Raw genomic sequence first — 22,382 nt, forward strand, 5'->3', positions numbered from 1 at the left:
GAGATAAATGCTGTGTATGTCCTGACTGCTTCACTGACTGGCCATTCCTGTCTCTCTCCCTCTCCTTGGGGTTCCCTATTCTGAGACACAACAATACTGAAATTAGGCCAATCAATAACCCTACAATGGCCTCTAAGTGTTCAAGTGAAAGGAAGACTCAGTCATCTCTTACTTTAAATCAAAAGCTAGAAATGATTAAGCTTAGTGAAGAAGATACGTCAAAAGCTGAGACAGGCTGAAAGCTAGGCATCTTGCACCAAACAGCTAGCCAAGTTGTGAATGCAAAAAAAATATTCTTGAAGGAAATTTAAAGTTCCACTCCAATGAACACACAAATGATAAGAAAGCAAAACAACCTTATCACTGATAAGAAAGTTTTAGGGGTCTCGATAGAAGATCAAATGAGCCACAACATTCCCTTAAGCCAAAGCCAAATCCAGAGCAAATGAAGTCTGAGAAAGACATGAGAAAGCTGCAGAAGAAAAGTCTGAAGCCAGCAGAGGTTGGTTCATGAAGTTTAAGGAAAGAGGCCATCTCCATCACATAAAAGTGCAAGATGAAGCAGAAAATGCTAATGTAGAAGTTGTAGCCAGTTACCCAGAAGATCTAACTAAAATAACTAATGAAAGTGGCTACCCTAAACAACAGATTTTTCAATGTAGACAGAACAGCCTTCCATTAGAGGACAATGTCATCTAAGACTTTCATAGCTAGAGAGGAGGAGTCAATATCTGGCTTCAAAGCTTCAAAGGACAGGCTGACTCTCCTGTCAGCCTGTTAGGAGCTAAGGTAGCTGGTGACTTTAAATTTAAGCCAATTGTAAATCAACTACACTTCAATTTTTTAAATTAATTAAATAAAAATAAATTGAAGCCAATGCTCATTTACCATTCCAAAAAATCCTAGGGCCCTTAAGAATTATGCTAAATCTACTCTGTCTATGCTCTATAAATGCAACAGGAAAGACTGGATGACAGCACATCTGTTTACAACATGTTTTACTGAATATTTTAAGCCCACTGTTGAGACCTACTGCTCAGGAAAAAAATATTTCTCTCCAAATATTACTGCTCAGTGACAATGCACCTGGTCACCTAAGAACTATGATGGAGATGTACAATGAGAGTAATATTATTTTCACACCTGCCAACACAATGTCCATTCTACAGTCCACAGATCAAGGAGTAATTTCAACTTTCAAGTCATTATTTAAAAAACATATTTTGTAAGGCTATAGCTGCCACAGATAATGATTCCTCTGATGAATCTGGACAAAGTCAATTGAAAACCTTCTGGAAAGGATTCACCCTTCTGGATGCCATTAAGAACATTCATGATTCATGGGAAGAAGTTAAAATATCAACAGGAACAGGAATTTGGAAGAAGTTGATTCCAACCCTTATGGATTACTGAAGGGTTCAAGACTTTAGTGAGGGAATTAACTGCAGATGTGGTGGAAATGGCAAGAGAACTAGAGATGGAAGTAGAAACTGAAGATGTGACTGAATTGCTGCAACTCATGATAGACCTTGAACAGATGAGAAATTGCTTCTTATGGAATGGCAAAGAAAGTAGTTGCTTGAGATGGAAGCAACAAAGGATTTAGAATATTACACAAACTTAGTTGCTAAAGCAGCAACAGGTTTTGAGAGGATTAACTCTAGTTTTGAAAGAAGCTCTATTGTGGGTAAAATACAAAATAGCATTACATGGTACAGAAATCATTCGTGAAAGGAAGAGTCAATTGAGATGGGAAACTTCATTTTCTTATTTTAAGAAGTTGCCATAGCCATCCCAGCCTTCAGCAACCACCACCCTTATCAGTCAGCAGCCATGAACATCGAAGGAAGACCCTCCACCAGCAAAAAAAGATTACAACTCACTGAAGGCTCAGACGTTGTTTAGCATTTTTAGCAATAAAGTATTTTTTATTAAGGTATGTACCGTGTTTTTTAGACACAATGCTATTGCATATTTAATAGACTGTAGTATAGTGTAGTGTAAACATAACTTTTATATGCATTGGGAAACCAAAAAATTCATGTGACTTGCTTTATTGTAGTGATCTGGAACTGAACCCACAGTACCTCTGAGGTATGCCTGTAAATAAATAAATGAATAAGAGAAAGTTTGATGAGGAATGGGATATTCACATAGTGTAAATGTACTTCCCCACAAAATAGTTTTTACAAATGGAAAAAGAGTAATTGTATATAGAGAAGTCCGACAGACACTAGTAAAAGCAAGTGATTAAAGAGAACATTATCAGAAATAGGACAAAATCAAAATCACATGCCATCTGATAGGATGCAATGAAAAGAACACAGCATCCCCTCTGTGATATTCCTACCAAAATGCATGAGAAAACATCAGGAAAGCCCAAATGAGGGGCATTTTACAAAATAACTGGCCTATAGTCTTTGAAAAGTATCAAGGTCATAAAAGTCAAGGCAAGACTGAGAAACTGTACCATACCAAAGAAGTTTAAAGAGGTATGACAACTAAATGTAATGGGTGATTTTGAACTGGATCCCAATGATGCATACCACTGGCACACCTGAGTGGGGTCTGGGGGTTATTTCCTGATTTTAGTAGATGTACTGTGGTTATATTGGGAAATATCCTTGTCTTTAGGAAGTAACTAAATACAAACTAAGGTATTCTGGGGTGCTAGTACATTAGGCTGGCAACTTACTCTCAAATGGTCCAGGAAAAGAAACAGTTCTTTGCCTTGTACTTCCAGGTTTTCCTCAAGTATGTGATTATTTTTTTAATTTTTTAAAGAAAACTATTTGAGAGTATATAGTTCTATCTTCAGCTGTTAAAGAGTTACTTAAACCTGATTCATGATCAGATTCAGATCATACACTGGTATGCAGTGGAAGATGAGAGCCAAATGTTGACACTGGACTAAGCCAAAGAAAAAGTTGAATTTATGAGCTTTCAGACCCTAGTAAAATTAGACACTACTATATAGTTAGCTATCATCCTATGTGTGCAATTTTTGTAAGGGCCTAAAGAGAAGTCTATTTTCTATCCTCCAAAGCACCATCATCACGGTAAATACGCAGTACACACCCTCAAAATATTTGTCAATTAATAATGCTTTAAAAAGAAAGATAAGGAAAATATTAATGACAGGCTTATTAGGAACCCATTAACCACATGGATTATAGCAGAGCACATACAACTCCAACAGAACACAATCTCTTTCTGTTTAAATTAGCTTTGTGAGGAATGTAGAAGATAAGAATAAAGGCTACATCTTTGGTGACCAGAACCACTCCTAAAAGTAGGCAGGAAAAAGTAATCTCTATCTCTGCAGTCAGGAAGACTGGACAAATCATCATCCCCAATGGCCTGTCTTGGTGCCTATACCATTAACGATTTAGGCTAAGACAATGTCCCTAAAGAAGTTACCTATTAAAATGCAAATATCCCAGAGTTCCCATTGAAATAAAGATACTCTGAATCTATACAATTATTCCTTGCACAGCCATTAATGTCCTAGTAATAATAATAATCATAACAGAAGCATGCATTTGAGTCCTATGTGACAGGCACTGTGCTAGGTACTTTATATAAATTATCTCTACTTCTTACAACTCTACAAGACAGGTATTATCATTTCCACTTTATAAATAAGGAGACTGAAGCCCAAAGAAGTGGAATAACTTGCCAAGGGCCAAAAATCCATTCAATAGCAGTTTTCATTCAGTCCCAAGATTCAGACTTTTTCCATTACATCTTGCTGCTTCTTCCTACTATGCTATTTGCTGTTTTTGAAAATGGAGATCTAAGGCATGAAGGAATAAAATGTAATATAGGAAACTTTCTTTGGTACAGGGTAAAACTGAATGAGAGTTCTGAGTTCCAGATAAAAGAAGCCAAAGAATGCCTCATAACCAAGACAGAAAGAAAGGCTCTGAAAAGGGACAGAGGTACACAGAAAGAGAGGAGGTGAAGGTCCTAACTGCCTTGGTTCCTTGGTTTTTCTACACAGCCTAACACTAGACTTGATGAGGTCCCTGAGTTGTTAATGAGCTCAGTTAAGAACTATGAGCTCAGATTTATCAGCTTGAAAGAGATACATTATAAAGTTTATTAAGTGAGGACTATGGTGAACACTTTATTTTCCTCCTTTTGTAAGAGGGAAGAAATAAGGAGATATAAATCACACCCATCTGAATCACACCCATCTGACAAATTGTTAGACCACCTTTGAAGACAACAGAAGTTATATAACATCAAGTGTCTAGATAAAACAATTTCACCCTGTTTAAGGTGAAAATGATGACTGACAAAGAAATATTTTAAAACATCTTTGACTAACTTAACATTGAATTCAGTTTACTGTTTACATGCCATCAAGAAACGAATGTAGGACTTCCCACTGGACCTACTTAACCACTGTAGGTCCAGTGGTTAAGACTCCGCACTTCCACAGCAGGGGTCGCAGGTTCAATCCCTGGTGGGGGAACTAAGATCCTGCATGCCACACAGCACAGCCAAAAACATAAAAATAAACTTAAAAAAATTTTAAAACTTGGTAAATAAAAAAAAGAAACAAATGTAAAGCAAAATACTGCCTATAATGTGAAACTGTATGATGAGCAAAAGCAAAAATAATGAGAACTATGCAAGATCTGAAATACGTTACTATATAATTTTGTAGAAAATGTACTTTCTATTTATATACTGGAATCATATTGGCATTTTCATATTTTAACCAAAGACATACATTGGTCCCTATGGAACAAGGAAGCAACATGGACAATAAAAAGATCTCTGGGATCAGAAAGACCTGGATTTGAATCTTGGATCTGTCACTTACTAGCTTTGTAACTTTGGGCAAGTTATTCAATTTTTCTGCTCTTTTACCCCATATATAAATATGGAGTTAATAATAAATACCTTTCAGAATAGTGATTCCACTTCTAGAAATGTATATTAAGAATATAATTGTATTGAAAAGATGATTTGTATAACAATGTTCATCAAAATATTACTTATAATAATAACAAGTTAAAATATCCAAGTATCGAGTATTAAGGGAATGTTTAAGTAATGGTATATACATCACCAGATCAGTGGTTCTCACACTTTACAGAGTACACAGCAATTAAACTAGGGAAGCTTGTAAAATGCATATTCCCAGACCTTATACCCAAAAATTCTGACCTAGTAAGTCTGAGATGGGAATAGGAAATGCATATTTTTAACAAACGACCAGGAGTGATTCTGATGGAAGAGGTCTATGAAAATTCTGCATTAAATGGAATACTATGGTGTGATAAAAAATGATTATGAAGACTTTGGAATAACACTAAAAAAGTTTGATATATTACTAAGTGAAAAATTCAGGATTCAAACTGTACACTCTATCTAATAGCAACTACATTAAACATACATAGGAAAAAGTTATTTTAGCAATAGGATTGGAATGATTTTTACTCTTCTACTCAATTTTCTGAAACACAGTCATGCTATTATCATAAATGAATAAGTAACATATCAAAATTTGAAACAAAAAGTCAATGGATCTCCATGACTTCTGATTAAAATTCAAACTCCTAAGGGCAGCACACAAGTACTTCAATCCCCAGACTTACCTCATATCCATGCTCTGTAACAAACTACTTCTAATATCCCACATTATATATATTCTACATTTTCACACACAATTATTAAATATACTGTTCCTTTTGCCTGAAACACCCTTCCTGCAAATTGTCAACCTGACAAACTCCTACTCATTCAACAAGATTCAAGAATCACCTCCTCTCTAAAGTTTCCCCTGACAACTCCTCCAAACAGGCTAAAGGTATCTCCTCCTTGTTCCTGGCATTCCTGTAGCATTGTTTGAGACTTCCATTACAGCACATATCACACTGTATTAACTCTTTGTTAAATATTCTCCCATTATTCTACAGGTACTTGTTTGTAATTCTTCACCTTCTCCATTATGTCTCCAAGGTTTCTATGAAATTCAGAGTAACAGACCACTCTGGTCACTAGCCAAAGCAAGCCAACAGGAAGCAACTCTGTTCTAGGCTACTCCACCACCACGGAGTTTACCATGCCAAAGAACATCTCTGCATAATTCCTGCAGCTCCCCACAAACAAACTCCCACTCACTCCCATGCCTCCATACTAGAAGTAAAATATCTACACAAAACAGGGATAATTCTCTAAGTAAATATAGCAGTTTTTTAGTATATTCAAAACATAAGATACTAAATTCAGCATATTTATATGCTACATGAAACATTTCAAATGCAGATTAGTAACTAGAGGTATCAAACAAGGATTCAAAGTGGCTAAATACTAATTTGGGGGGGAAAAAAGAAAAAAAGAAAAGAAAACTTTAGTGTGGAAGAATGCTAATTGGGATCCAGGGGACAGAACTTCAAACACCTCCCCAGTAGTAAAACATGGGTTTATGAAAAAACCTACATATTGAGTAAACTTACAACATGAATTTTTTTAATAACAAGAAAATGGATGTGGAAGAATTTGAATCTAAAACCACATTAGATATTAAAGCTGTTATACAATTCTATTCTATATCTTTGTTATAATAAATGAAAACATCTTAGGAATAATTTCCGGAAATAGGCAAAATATATACCATATGCTGATACCTAAGATCAGTATATAACAGATATCCAATAAAAAGTTCTAGGGACTAATCAAGTAGCAAAAAAAAAAAAAAAAGGATTTTCCAGCACCAGCCCTATGCTATCCTATTTCTCTTGACTCCAATCAAATCCCTTTCCCCTTCTACAGCACCAGCCTTGTAAGAAGAAAGGATAAATGACCACCTTTATCCAACCCAAACTTGAAAATCTGAAAAATCCATTCCATCAACTCTGCCATTAGAGTTCCATAGCTTTAGTATTTTGGCCTAAAGTTTTGTTTCCTCTTTAAATGAAAATACTAAAAGAGCTTCCTCTTCCTAAAAGCCTTTACCAGTCAATCATACTTCAGTATGAATTGTCAGCACCCACAAATAATTGGTGGTGGTGGGGTAAGGTTAGGAAAGGCACAAGGGCACTGAGTCCATGACGTGTGAGGAGAAATTAACATTGAGATATGCAGGAAACTAGAGATGATGAAAGCAAACTCTGTAAACACCACAATTTTGAAGGTCCAATTTTTGTTCTTCTTAATCTACTTGTCACTATACACTGCCCACCCCAACTCTACTCCTCACACAAAATCTGCTACTCTTGGAGAGGGACAGTTGGCACAAAAACTAGAGGCAGGTTGAACCTGTACTAATTAGAATGGAGAAGAGACTTTCTTTCTAGAAAAAGAAATTTGAGCAGGAAGGGTTAGAGGAAATGGGGTGCAGGGAACAGAAATATCAAGCAGGCAGCAAGAAATGAGGTTGGCTGTTTATGCCCACAACCATCAGTCAAGAGATGATCCAATTTAAGGGCAACAAGTTTAGGCCAATTGTTTCAGCTCACTTAACTAGAAGTAATTAACCACTTTAATTAAAGCTGCTCTCACAACACAATAGAACCCAGACAATTCTACAGCACAACTGAATCAAAATTCATTTTATAGACAGATTCGTAAAGATATGCTGTTAAATAATAAAGCACTATATATAAGAAACACTCTCAGAGGTGAACTTTGGAGATTACAGTAGAAGGAAATGAGGAAAACAAAATTTATCCTTTGGCCATATATTTTGATTCACCCTCAAAAAATCACACAATTGCAAGCCTCACCCAGGTTTAACACAAATGTAGAATTCATCTGCTGTCCTACTGACACAAAAGAAGAAAACCGGACTCTAAGAAGAGTTCTTAGACCTGTGTTACACAAAAAAATGCATTGGGCTGTCAACTGGCATTGTGCCTCTGGCTGCCATATGGTTTACATGACCATGTCATCACAGACTAGAGAAAGAACTGGCACACAGATGAGTCTTCTGTGTAAATTCCTGCTTTTTCAAATGTAAGATAATCTCTCATATCAACATATAATGAATAACCAAAACTCATCATATTTTAATTAATTAAAACCATGCTGCAATATGTTCAAAATGGAAACCAAAGACACACTGAAATGCATTAAATGTTAAATAGCTTCAGGTTCTGTAGGTTGAAATTAATCTTTTCTAACCCATGATTTGAATTATAGTCAGCTTCCATTTCTAGTTAAATACTCAGGAAAATGTTCTAAAATAGCCTCTTTGAAAGAATTTTCCAAAATTACCTCAAATGCATAATTAAGTAAATTATTTCAGTATACAACTGAACTAATCAAATTGTGTTTACTGTCACCCGAGAGGTTAAATTGCCAAGGTCAGTAGGCACACTACTTAATATTGTAAGTTTCTGCATTAATGTCAGTGAAGACCTACTTCACTCATCTGCAACTGTAAGAAACCACTGAGATGCACCAGGAATTGGGTGATGTAAAAACGGACAGGTTGAGTAGTCACCAGCTGGTTGTCCTAATTCCCTGCTACACATCAGCCTCACAGTTTTGAAGAGGGAGCTGAAAACCCTTTAGTTGAGAAAGAGGTCAATACCAAAATTCCCTCTCCTCTCTCCTCACTCCCCATCATGCAGCTGGCACTGTTCACTCTGGCAGACACAGCTCCCTGAACATAATGGTGCAATCACCACTTCAAACACCATTACTATCTAAAATAGATAACCCACTTGCAACTTGACTATTTTTATAGATATAACATTTCCATGCAGTTTAACTGCTCTATTTGTGATTTATTCCATTTAACTAATACAGTTTCCCTGGAAATGAGTACCTTATATCAGAGTCCCAATAACCACAATTGCCCAAATAGTTGTGAAAATTACAATACTTCCAAGTTGCCTCTTATCTCCTTGTATCCATCACCAAAAACTTCATGAACTGAATCCTGAATCTGAAAAATTGATAAGCTCTCTGGTTTATATACCTTTGATAACCCGAAGATTATTTTTTCCTCAGTTCTTACTGATATACTTCTTCACATGGGAGTCTTGAGAACTGGATTCCTTATGTTCAACAAGAATTTACTAAATACACTTTACATAGTATTCGACTCTTTGAGGCATTAAGAAAATCAAGTAAATTTGAGGTATTAACAAACTTTTTACTGCTTTATCAAAGTACAAATAATTCTTAATCTACACTAAAAAAGAAATAATTTAACACAGTTTAAATGGGAATTATTTTTGTTTAGATTAAAAGGTAGTTATGCCAAAGAGAGAGATTTTAAAAAGCTCTGCAGCTGTCTCATGAAAGATATGTTAAATAAAATGAAATTTCACATATAATATGAAGGAAGAAAAGGAGGGAAGCAACTCAATTTGAGTACTCTAATGAGCTCTGATGAGCTCAGATTTTTTTAAGGATGAAAGAGGGTGGCGAGAAGTAAAACTGAAAACAAACACAAAAGTGAAGTTGTACACTTGCCCTAGAAAAAGGCTAATGTCCTTTTCAGCTAAGTTTGAAAAAAGGAGGGAAGTAATAGAAGTTCACTGCTATGACAGCTAATGTAACTTTAATCTCTCACAGAGTAAAACTGTGGATGGTTTTAGACCACAAGAGAATTTCCTAAGACATCTAACAACACCAAGAATCTGATTCTTCCCAACATCTACTTTGCTCTTATCCCTAGTGAGAATCATTTTCAAACCAGAAAGGATAAACAAATAATGCTAGGAGATTACTGAAGCTCCAAAAAGACAGAGATCATAAGAGACACTTAGCTGCTTTAAATGAATCTAAGTATCCAGACCCAAAAGAATTAGAAGCAAGGGGGTAGAAGGAATTTGCACAATACTAGGCATCATCAATGGTTCGCTATCAGAAACAAGCTATAACAAAGTAGCCTAATTTTCGTGGAATTTATAGACTTACTACTACAGGGGTAGATCAAAGGAATGACAAACAGAACATAATGTGAATATAGAAAGGCAATAAAATACCTCATAATATTCAAACAGATATATTGGAGAGAAACAGCTGGCTAATAGTTCTGTTAAGTGGCTTCGATGTTAGTAGGAAGACCAAGCATAAAGATTGCCATTTTTAAATTTATACCCATCTGAAGAGAGGTTCTTTAGAGGTTTTCATTACACAATACATGTTCGCTGTAGAATATTGGAAAATGCAGATAAGCCAAAATAAATAAATTTATAAAGATCACCCACAATTCCACCATTCAACAAAGAATACTATTTACATTTTGGTGTTTATCATTCCAGACTTCTTAATGTACAGTATAAATGTTCACACACACTTATTCTTTGTTAAAGAAAAGGATCATACTACAAATGCTGTTCTGTAACTTTTTTTTTAATTCAAATATATCAAGTCCCAGTATATTCTATACTGGTCAAATGACACCTAGTGCATTTTGTTCATTTCTGGTCACCACATTTGAAGAGAGTCATTGAAAAATTTGAGAATATGACAGAAGAAAAAGAGGGTAGTGAAAAGTATAAAAATGTAAGTTCTTACCACCTATGCTCTATTGCCACATGACAACAGGCTGCTAAAATCTTGGGGAAAAAATAGATTTATAAGAAAACAATATAGCTAAATATTAGCTAAAGAACTGCCCTGGCTACTTTGTATTGACTCATAAAGCCAAACTAGTACCAACTGCTGGAAATTACAGGGAGGTGAATTTCAGCTCAATAAAAGATGAATTTTTTTAATTATTAGAGCTGTCAAAAATGGAATGGATGGATCTAGCCATTGCAGGGTTTAACAGAACTAGAATAACTGGTAAAGGATGTTAGAGGTAAATTCTCTAAGTAAGAAGTTGGACGAAAAGGCCCCTTTCTATTTTAAGATTCTGTGGTTCTAATGGAAAACTTACTACAGAAATTTACCCCTAGTATAATGTGAAGCCAAACCGTTAGTAATTAAGGCCTTAAGACAGAGAGTCAACAAAATGGTAAGGAAATGGAGATACTTAGTCTTGATAACGAAAGTAGGAAGAGGTGGCACTAAAGACTTTAAAATAGTTGAAGCATTGTTACATAGAAGTCGAGATTAAATTTATTCTGAAAAGCTCCAAAATTTAAAAACTAAAGACAAAATGTAGCAGTTCAACAAAGGAAGATTTCAGCTCAATGGAAGGGAAGGGAAGGTTTACTAATAAATCAGAGCTTTCTAAAATGAAAAAAAAGAAGAAATAGAGTCAAGTGCTTTAAAGCTGTGTGAGAAATAACAGCACAATGATGAACACCAATGTGCATTAATTTCTTTATACCTCATTTAATCCTTACAACAGCCCTATATGATAGGTATTATTACTATTTCCACTTCATAGAAGAGCACAGTGAGGCTTAGAAACATATTTATATTTATTCAAGGTCATTTTTACTATTGCTAAAACTCACAGTGTCACCCAAACATACCTGATTCCCCATCATACAGTTACTGCTCACTTAGTAGGTAATATGTGATCAAAAGCATCTTCAGGAAAGTCTTTATCTACTGATCCCTCAAAGGGCAGTCATGAGTTGTTTTTTGGGTTTTCTTAAGCAAAAAAAAAAAAAAATTAAGGATTTTTAAATTAAATTATTATTCATAGCAAAAAAGTGTTCAGATTAGACTATCTAATTGGCCATGTACCTTAAACTTTTGCGAATAAAACAGATTCAATGAGTAAGACTTAAGACGAGGTAAGGCAAATCTGAATCACAGAACTTAAAATCTTTGCCATTACTAATTATGTGACCTTAGGCAAGTTCTTAATCTTCTTATCTCTTTAGTCCTTCATCTGAGAAATGAGGACCAACATCTTAAGGTTGATACAAGAATTGAATGAGATGACACACACATTTAGCACAGGTTCCAAACCTATTAGTACACAACACAAGTAATAAAGTAGGGCAGGGGAGTACCAAACCTATTCCACAATTCATTCCAAAATAGTTTAAAATTTTGAAGTGTCATTATGTTTGAAGGAAAAGGGATAATTACCTATTATCCTGTAAATAAACTTTTGATGACAATCATTTGTGATATAAAGTGACAGCTAAATAAAATGTGCCTTCTTAGGAATTTCATTTTATGCAAAGGATCACCCAAAGAATATAATTTCAATTCTCATTTTCCTCAAAGGCGCTGTTTTAGTTATTTATTCAGTATGAGATAGATAAATGCAAGTTTAAAGGTTATTGGTTTTGATTTTGTTGTTTTACAGCTTGGTTCAAACTACTCTAATGAACACATTTTTTTTTAGGTTTTTTGTTTTGTTTTGTTTTCTATGTGCATTCTCATTGTAGGACTACTATTGCTACCTCTGACAAAATCAGCAAAAGAAAAAACCTCTCATTCAAGAAGTACATTGGGGTCAAAATTTTGATGTTTTATTAATGTTTACCAACATTAAATAGTTGCTATTCTATTCCTAAAATTTGACATCTATTCTTTTTTTTAAATGGCACAACTGAGAAGGTATTTAAAAGATGTTTACCTTTAAGTTCTATCACAAAGATAAGCTTTTTAAAACACCATTACTCTCAATGAAATTAACCAAAATTCTCACTGTTCTCAAAGAATTCTTTAGTGTTTTTCCAAAGAAATTGATTATTTTTAGAAACCTCTTTCAGGATATAGGTTTCTAGCCATAATTATTTTTATCACTGATATGATCCACTGGCAAACATACTTATTTTACCTGCAATTTAAAACTATAGCCAAATAAACTGCTTCTGTATACACTACCTGTGACTAAGGGCAAGTACTAGAGCTATAATCTGAAATATGTACACATTGTCTACTTGTGATTTTTTTTTTTATGACTTCTAAGCTCTTTACATGCCACAGTTGAAAACCATAAGTACTTAACTTTCTTTTGACCCTTATTTGTATCATCAGTAAAATTAGAAATGATAAATGATACTCTATTCTTTGTCCAAAGTATAGAGCCAAATGAGAAATATACAAAGAAATTTGAAGTACATGTTTTAAAAACATATTTCAATTTGATACTTGTAAAAAAATTTTTGGAGGATGTGATTTAGCTCTTTGGCCAGTCTTTGTAGAAGAAGACATACATACTCACAAGAGCAATGACATCCAAACTCAGTCCTTTACCTTACATCTCCTTTCTCTCATATCTCCTAAAGAGAGCAATCTGGAAGGGGCTGGCACTATTAGATTCAAAATCCCCGATGGAGTTACAGAGAGCAGAGCTATTTTGAAAAATTAAAACTGTGACATGGCAACAGTCCAGATAATAAAATGAGTCAAGGTTCTACAGGACGTAGAAAAAATGAAAAGAAGTGCCATCTACTTGTGATTGAAAGTGAAAATTACTCAACAAGGGAGTACACACAAGAGGCATCACTTCTAAGACTTAATGAAAAAAAGTCCCATAAATATTCATTGTTCTGAAGTGAACTGTCATTCCAATAAAATGTCACTGTCAACAAATATAGATGATCTCGTGGAGCTTTCTAAAATCCTATCAACTATATTCCAACTAAAGTCATTACACTGTAATAGAAATATTCTCATTTACCCTATTGGCCAGGACTGTAAATAACTGCTTTATCTGACCACCACAACATATGAAAACTTGTGTAAAGAACACAATGTCATCACCCAAAAGTTTGTATTAAGCACCTGTCAAGAGTAGCAAGAAACAGTTTTTAAAAACCAAGAAAATCACTTGAGCTTAAAAAATTTTTACAAGTACAGTTGAGCTGTCTAAGAGATGTTTTAGGGTGAAGATATGAATGATGACTGATGCCTCCAAAAATATCCAGGGTAAACTGAATAGCCATGATTTTAGAAACTAAATAGCTTTCCTTGAATTTTATCTAGTGAATATTCTTCAGGCTTCCTCCCTCACAACTGATTTCATTTGCCCATCAATTCAACTTTTGTTTTTTCAAATATGCAAATCAACCCTGCTATTTCCAAGGTACTGCCTGCTGAATAAAGACCTTGACTTTTTTTTAAATGTCATCTTAGAGTCTCCAAGCAATATTAGTCTCACCTGGAACATCTTCCCATTAAAAGGCCTCTACTATATTCCATACACACTTTCCCAATCCCGACCTGGCATCCTTCATCCTGAGATATAATAACCAAGTTTCACTCAGCCATGTCCAGGTGGCTGAAAGTACTGCTGGGGCTGCCTAACCTGCCTCATCAAGTTTTACACACACCCTGTACTGATGACATCTCATCAGAAGGCTCACTTTCTTCATTTTGGGGGATCATATCCCACAGCACAGCAAATGCCTTCTGCAAGAGAAGGGTAGCAGCAACCAAAGGCTGTGGCTTTTGCAGAATAATTGCACGCACGCAATACTTCTTTGCCAATTTCATTTAAGTAGGCAAAAAAAAAAAGGCCAGGTTCGAAGCAGAAAATATATAATAAACACTGACGTAAAGCGGGTGAAACGCAGAAATTCTTCCAGCAACACTAGTACATGTATAAGTTCTGCACCACAGCTCAGAGAAAAGTAGCTACCGACGCATTGATGGAAGGCTATCTTAAAATTACTCAAAGAATCTAAGGCATCAATCTGACCGGGAGGTGCATGCCTCCTCTCCATACACACATTCTGTTTTCCTACCTAATTTAAGAATGAATCGCTGGCAGCCACCAGGTGCAATAACCATGAGGAGCAGGACGTATCCATCACAATGCACAACGAGGTGTGCAGACCCGGAGCCGGTTCCAGTCCTTACCTTAGCAGATTAGACAGGGGCAGGGGTCCGGATCCACCGCCCAGGATCCCTCCTTTCCTGCCAGACAGGAGTTTCTCCACCAGAGCCACATTTCCAGTGCGAGCAGCTTCCAACAGCTCCTGGTCCTTCCCCATAGTCTCTCGCCGACTCCCTCACAGAGTCCTTTCCCCTTCGGGTCCTCCTCCCCGCCCACCCCCACTGCCCCCAAATCCAGGGCCCTCCCCGCCCCACCCTAAGATAATGCCAGAGCTTCAGCACCGGGAGATGCGTGCAGCCCCCAGCCGGGGACACCACTCTCCGCTCCTCTTCGGGGCGCAGCTTTCACAATGAGAATCAGACCATGTCTTGGAAGAGGGTCTGGCCGAGCTGGGAGCCGCGACGCGCTCTCACAGCCACTCCCCTGAATTCCCGAGGCCTGGTTCCCGCGGGTGGGGCGTGAGGGGGTGGGGACCGGGGGTGCTTTTGAGGAGCGGGAGGAGGATGGTGAGGAGTGAGGAGGTCGGAGGAGGAGACGGAGACCGTCCTCGCCTGAGCCCGAGCACCGCGAACGCCCGCGGCGGCGGCGGCGGCGGCCCGCGCCCCCTCGCGCCCCGGCCCGGGTTCTCCTCAGCTTTCGCGCCCGGCCCACTCGGCGGTTAAGGCGGCGGCGTCCGCGGCCCGCGGCGGGGAGAAGCGCGGCGGCGGCTGCGGCTGTAGCGGCCGCGGCCCGCGCCGAGGCCGGACGGTGAGGACGAGCCGCGGCGGGCGCGTGCCGAGGGCGGCGGTGGCGGAGGCGGCTCGGGAATGGGATAGGGAGGGCGGACGCCCGGGTCCGTCGGCTGCGGCGGCGGCAGCTCTGAGGCCTGGCGCCCGGGGCGGCCGGCGCGCGGGGGGCGTGTGCGCGCGGGCAGGTGCGGCCAGTAAGTCCGTCCCGAGTTGGGGGGGGTGGGGGGAGGAGGTGGGGGCGGGGCGCCGGGACGAGATTCTCCTGGTTTTCGTGGGCGGGGACCCTCCCTCTTACAGTCTCCTTGGGAGAGGTTTAACCGTGTGAGGACTGGAGTTCTCCGGGCCGCTGCGACTCCTCAGCCGCGCGGGCGCCGGCGCCACGCCTCGGGTCAGTCACGACGCGTGAGGAAAATCCTCCATGTCCGGGATGGGAGGCTGGTGATGCTGGGAAGGAGCCCTTCTGCCACCGCTTCTGTCGGTGTCCGGGTGACTGGACCGGTTTTCGTCCTTCCGTTTACCTCCCGAGACGACTGAGACCTGCGCTTGCTTAGAAAGAAGAGGTTTATTTTCTTCTAGTTTCTGTGACACTGGCCACTGAATGGTTTGTGACTGTTCCAGTTTTTCTAAGGTCTTTCATCAGTCCTCTATTTCAGTTGGGCTTTGAGGATCTGCTGACTTGTGAAAATACCAGGAAAAAGGCTCTCATTGAAAATTCTAACACATTCACACTGGGAAAAAATATAAATGAGCATGGATTAGACACCCACTTTAATTTGCATATTCATCAGCAATTCATTGTGCATGGTTGGCTTGATTTTGTTAGCTGCTCTCCTTGCCCGCGATGGAGAACACGCATTTATTTTCTTTTGAAACTTCCTGTGACACCCTGTGCGTTGCCTTGCCCTTGGAATAGACTTCATAAATGTTAACTTGTTGATAATCAGTTGGGAGGAAAGGGACATAATGGGCGCTTTCCTCACAACAATTGAGTGAACTGGATATTACTACCATATATCCATTTTGGTAATGAGGAAATAGTGGGTCAGAGGGTTAATTAAATTTCTCAAGATGCTGCACATAGTAAGTGGCTGACAGAACTGGACCACAGAACTGACTCACTGCTAGCCCGTGCTTCTCCCCATATACCTTACTGCCCCCATGAAAAAATAAAATGGACAGACAATAATTATCACAGACATTTGATGAGCGGTTACTAGGTACCAGGTACTATGCTAAGTTTTTTTCATGTTATCTCAGCCTTCATAACAATCCCATGAGATGAGTATCATTTTTATCCTTATTTTACAGATGACGACACTGATTAGCCCAAAATCATGGAGCTGGAAAGTGAGCCAAGACTCAAATCCATGACTGCCTGCTATAGGCGGAAATTTTAAGTAAATAACTGGAGAAAACTTAAAGGACATTCAGAAATAAGTAACAACAAATGTATATGTTAACATTTTTTAATGAAATTTAGTATTCTGAGATTTTATTTGAATGGTTCAAAGTGTTAGGTATATTGTGGTTGCTTATGGGAGGCTTCCTGAAGGAAGTAGATTTTGAGCTAGTGGGTTTTTGTTTTGTTTTTGTTTTTGAATCTGTTTTAATAATAAGAGGATATTATATATGATAATAATATGATCCCTGATATACTGGGACTAGCAGACCAGTTAAAGAAACAAGAGGTAAGGAGCCATTCATTTCATTTTGAAAATGGCACACAGAAATCCTTCTTCCACTTTCCTAATGTTGCCACCTAAGCAAAACACATGTATCCCAGAATATACTATAAGTATTCAGTTGGTCAGAGCTAAAAATAAACAATTTTGAGAAGCAACAGTGTTTCATCATGGCTGAGTTAGTGATCAGGAGGGTCAACTCCCAATGGGAAACCATTAGTAATGATTTATTTCAAGAATCAGTTCCACAGTTCCAGGTACTCTAGTGGTATATGATACTCCAAGCCAGTTTTCAACTTCAAACTCTTTGTTTGTAGTTACATCATAGTTTCTTGTTGAAGAAGACAAAGGCTTGACTGCATGGGAACTAACATGCAAATTAAAAGTGAAAACATTCTTCCAAAAATCTGGAGAGGCCAAAAAAAAAAAAAATTCAGATTTTTTTAAACATCCAGATTTCATCAAGGTATTGTGCATCTGTGTGTAGTGGAAAGAGCCAGAAAATCATGGGAACCAGTTGCACAGGCTAGATCTCACTTGGCACGTATGTAAAATGAAGTTATGTCTGATGGTCTCCACTGGCCTTATATTGTATGCCTGTGATGAAATATGGTCTTAGTCCATTAAGTTATATGCATAACTGAAGCTAGAAATCAAGTATGGGGATAAATTTGAGATCAATTTCTATTCTGTTTTAATAACAAAAATAAAAAGATATTTATTCTCCACATTTTTCTAATTGAACGTTTTTTTTCATCAAAATCTATTTTGCTATTCTCAATGGACAGTATTAATTATAGTAAATGTATATATGTACCAGGAACAATACTAGAGTATTTTTTCTCTTTTTATTTATTTATATATATAACATATTGTGTATATATACACATGTTGTATATACTGTGTATATATATATCATTATACATGTATATTACATATTGTTAGATATTATTGTATATATGTTTTATATACACATACAAACCAGTCAGGATTAAATGAGACAAAGTAAAGAATCTAGTATTGTTCCTGGTACATAATAGCATAATATATATATACTAGATATTATAATTCCTGCAGAAGTTCTGAATCCCTTACTCTAAAGTCTGATATACACAGATGTAATTCTGTATACTTTTTAGCAAGTTGAGAATTATTGCAAGTCACTCCTCTTGGGGTTGACTAATAAAAGAAGGGACTAGGGGTTGAGACTAGAAAAGGGAGATAAAGCAAAAGACAAAGCAAGTATAAGAAGCCTTTGGAAACATAAAGTGAAGGAACATGAATCAAGATCAATCTTAGAACTGCATACCAAGGTCTGTTTGCAGTGAGGAAGAGGAGAAGATGATGTCTTATAGCATCAAGTTATCAGCTGAGCTAAGATAGGATAACTCTGTGATTTAGGGAGTGGATTTGGAAAATATCTACTTTCTCCATCGTGAGCTCTACAGTTACTCTGCATAACTGGGGCTGTATAGGCTGTGGGACAGAAGTTAGCAGCTCCAGGTTACAGAATACTATGAAGATATTAGGCATCTGAATAGAACACCAAGTTCTTGCTTTCTGCATTCCATGTAAGTTTGTCTCCTCATGCCTACATGGCACAAACTTGCCCTTCATCGTCTTCCTGAGGAAACCCAGACACCAAGCATATCATCATGTTTGCAGTCTTTCTGAATTTATGGTCATGAATGTTGAAGGCCATGGAATGTCAATCACCCATCTTCTCCAGGTTCTAACCGACTGAGAATAGACACAAGGAACCAAATGAACATCTCATTAGAGTGTCATCTTTATTACCTGGATGAGGTAAGTATCTAATATCCCACAAAGTGCAGGGATCCATACTAAAACTAGACTGAAAATGAGACTAGGAACTTCCTCTCTGTAAATGTGCACCCTGAGATCTGCCTGTGGAGAAAGTTAGATCTGAAAATTTGTATAGCCAGCCAGCCTAAAGCATGTCTCACAAATGGAATCAGAAGATCAGAGAGAATGATAGGTTTCTAGGGCTGCCTTTGGAAAGCATCCTGAGACACGTACTGATGCCCAAGTATGCCCACCATCTTGTTACGTAGCAGAAGAAAGCCCACTGCCCTTCTTAGCGATCCATGAGACAGGCATTGCAAGAGAGAAAGCAAGCCAGCATTGAATCTGTATCTTGTTTTAAAGGAAAGTAATCCCACCCACTGGTAAAGTGATTCCAATGGAAGCAAGTAGGGAAAGAAAGCAAAAGTGGGTTTCCCTGGTGGCGCTGTGGTTGAGAATCTGCCTGCCAATGCAGGAGACACGGGTTCGAGCCCTGGTCCAGGAAGATCCCACATGCCGCGGAGCAGCTAAGCCCATGCGCCACAACTACTGAGCCTGTGCTCCAGAGCCGGCAAGCCACAACTCCTGAAGCCCGCACGCCTAGAGCCTGTGCTCTGCAACAAGAGAAGCCACCACAACGAGAAGCCCGTGCACGGCAATGAAGAGTAGCCCCCGCTCGCCGCAACTAGAGAAAGCCCACGTGCAGCAACGAAGTCCCAACGCAGCCAAAAATAAATAAAATAAATATATGGAAAAAAAAAGAGCAATATGAAAAAAAAAAAAAAAAAGCAAAAGTTTTTGCTATAATACAATTCCCTCTTGGAAAAAGGAGAAGTTTCTTTCCCCCTAGGGAAATTTGATGTGGAAAAATAAGGGTTTCCCCCAAGACCATCACATCATACCGCACAACATTCCACCACCATCCTGCTGATTCTGTCATTAACTTCCTCCTCTCTCAGAGCCCCCCTGTCTATGTGCTACTACCTTTGAAAACCTATGTGCCCCACAGGTGACCCAGTACACAGCCCACTGAAAAATGTAGTCTTGTCTCCAAACTATTTCTCACAGAGAGAAACCCCTGAAATGCCAAAAAATAAATTTTTACCATCTCTATTTATTTTCCACTGAGGAAAAGAGCTAGCATCCTGATAAACCTATTACACAATCTCTAGAGGGGTGACTAAGAAGACACAAAGAATGTAATATGCACTTGTGGAATCTCATCTCATGTTTCTCAAGGGCTAATACCTCCTTCTTACACCCCATCCTCTACTTCTGTCTTTCTCCTACACATGGGTCACAAACTTTTTCATTAAAGGGCCAGAGAGTAAATATCTTCAGCTTTGTGGGCCACACAGTCTCTATCACACTACTCAACTCGCCATTGTGGCATGAAAGTAGCCATAGGCAATATTCAAAACAAACGGAGTGTGGCTGTGAACCAATAAAACTTTATTTATGTATACTTAAATTTGAATTTTGTATAATTTCCACGTGTCACAAAATATTCTTCTTTTGACTTTTTTTCAACCATTTAAAAATTCAGGGACTTACCTGGTGGTGCAGTGGTTAAGAATTCTCCTGCCAATGCAGGAGGCACGGGTTCAGTCCCTGGTGTGGGAAGATCCCACATGCCGCGGAGCAGCTAAGCCCATGCGCCACAACTACTGAGCCCATGCGCTGCAACTACTGAAGCCTGCGCGCCTACAGCCCATGCTCCGCAACAAGAGAGAAGCCACCGCAATGAGAAGCCCGCGCACTGCAACGAAGAGTAGCCCCCGCTCGCCGCAACCAGAGAAAGCCTGCGCAGCAACGAAAACCCAACGCAGCCAAAAGAAATAAAAGAAAAAATAAATAAAAGAAAAAAATAAATAAAAATGCAGAAACCATTCTTAGTTTACTGGCCATATAGGCCATGGGTAGGTTTTGGTCCATGAGCCATAAGCCTACAGATTTAGGAGTGACTTATTCTAAAGCCCTTTTGGGGGATACTTCTTTGCTTGGCCTGATTGTTTAGAGGGGGGAGGAGGGCAGGAGCCTGGAATCAAATTATCCCATCAGGCAGCCAAATATGCCCAGCCTGGGCAGAAAGGAATGCTTCCCATCAGCAAATCATCTCTAACTCTCTCATATCTCAAGAAAGATCCTTTCTTGAGATGAGCAGAAGACTTGTCTCCAGAGGAGATACTTAAACTGAGACTTGAGAGATATATGGCAAAGGGAAGCAGGAGGTGGAAAAAGAGTATTCCATGAAGAACACTGTTTGGAAGTCTGTACACTTTGCTCTTTAGAAGGCAGTTGGGAATTATACTCTCAGAACTAAATCCCTATGTTACCTCCTGCCATCTTTTGCTTTACCTCTGCTCCTATCTTGTAATAATTCACTCACATCTCCCAATCATGTTTGTATTGTTTATGGACTTTAAGTGTATTATTGTTATTGAATGTTCTTAATTTCAAAATTATATAAAGTATTATACAAATACTTTTTCTAAAAATGAAGTTGCTTTTTCACTTGCATATGTTCTCTGATTCTTTTTTTTTTTTTTAATAGGAGTTCTTTTCCCATTTTTTTTAAAAGTCTTTATTGAATTTGTTACAATATTGCTTCTGGGTTTTTTTATGCTTTGGTTTTTAGGCTGTGAGGCATGTGGGATCTTAGCTCCCCCACCAGGGATTGAACCCACACCACCTGCATTGGAAGGTGAAGTCTTAACCACTGAACCGCCAGGGAAGTTCTTCTGATTCCTTTTTTAATTGGTGATATTTGCCCACTTCAAAGGAGCTTCCCTCTTTATTCATATGAAAAAAAAAACAAAATAAATAAATCATGGCTTGTACGTTTTTTAATGTCTATGTATACTTTATGGATCAGTGAAAAGGAATGGGAGTTAGCTGCATGAAACAACTTGAAAATAAAGCTAAGCCGAATGAGAAAATATGAATAGTTAATTCTAACTATAATCGTCCAGCATACATATGCTTTTTAATTCTCTTACACTAACAAAGAAACATGTGCAACTAATTCTCTATTTATTTACCACAATCCAAAGTCCTCCCACCTTCCATATTCATGGACCATCTTCTTCCTATTACCCAGCTGAGGTCCAAGCCTGCCAACTGGGGGACCAAGCTGGGCTGGATTTGCAGCCAAGAACAGAAGGGGAGTAATTGTGAGATTTTCCTGGACTCAGTAGCTAACATTATCTGACTAAATGTGTCTTCTTCTACATTGGTACCTAAATGCTTTCCAAAGCACTTTTTCTGTTATACCACAGATTACAGTTTTGTAATTTAAACACACACACATACCTAGAACTGTGGTCAGAAGACCTGGGTTTCAATCCTGGTGTGACCTCTTCTTAGCTTAGAAAACTTCTAGAGCCATCAGTCCATAGAGAAGTATAATACATACCTTTACAAGTATATCAGTTTGCTATGGCTGCCATAACAAAGTACCACAGACTGGGTGGCTTAAACAACAGAAATTTATTT

At 38.3% G+C, this 22,382-nt stretch overlaps 1 protein-coding gene across 5 annotated transcripts in view; it reads right to left on the reverse strand.

The window, feature by feature from the left end:
• The window catches only part of ANKS1B (ankyrin repeat and sterile alpha motif domain containing 1B), a 1,156,005-nt gene extending 1,141,177 nt beyond the window's left edge, over positions 1-14,828 (reverse strand). For all 5 annotated transcript variants that reach the window (XM_059936736.1, XM_059936735.1, XM_059936734.1 and 2 more), the window contains exon 1: positions 14,695-14,828. In XM_059936736.1, coding sequence (XP_059792719.1) covers positions 14,695-14,828 — 134 coding nt within the window. The remainder of the gene's footprint in view (positions 1-14,694) is intronic.
• Positions 14,829-22,382: the final 7,554 nt, after the last annotated feature.

Source organism: Balaenoptera ricei, chromosome 10 (assembly GCF_028023285.1).
Source record: "Balaenoptera ricei isolate mBalRic1 chromosome 10, mBalRic1.hap2, whole genome shotgun sequence".
Classification (NCBI taxonomy): domain Eukaryota; kingdom Metazoa; phylum Chordata; class Mammalia; order Artiodactyla; family Balaenopteridae; genus Balaenoptera; species Balaenoptera ricei.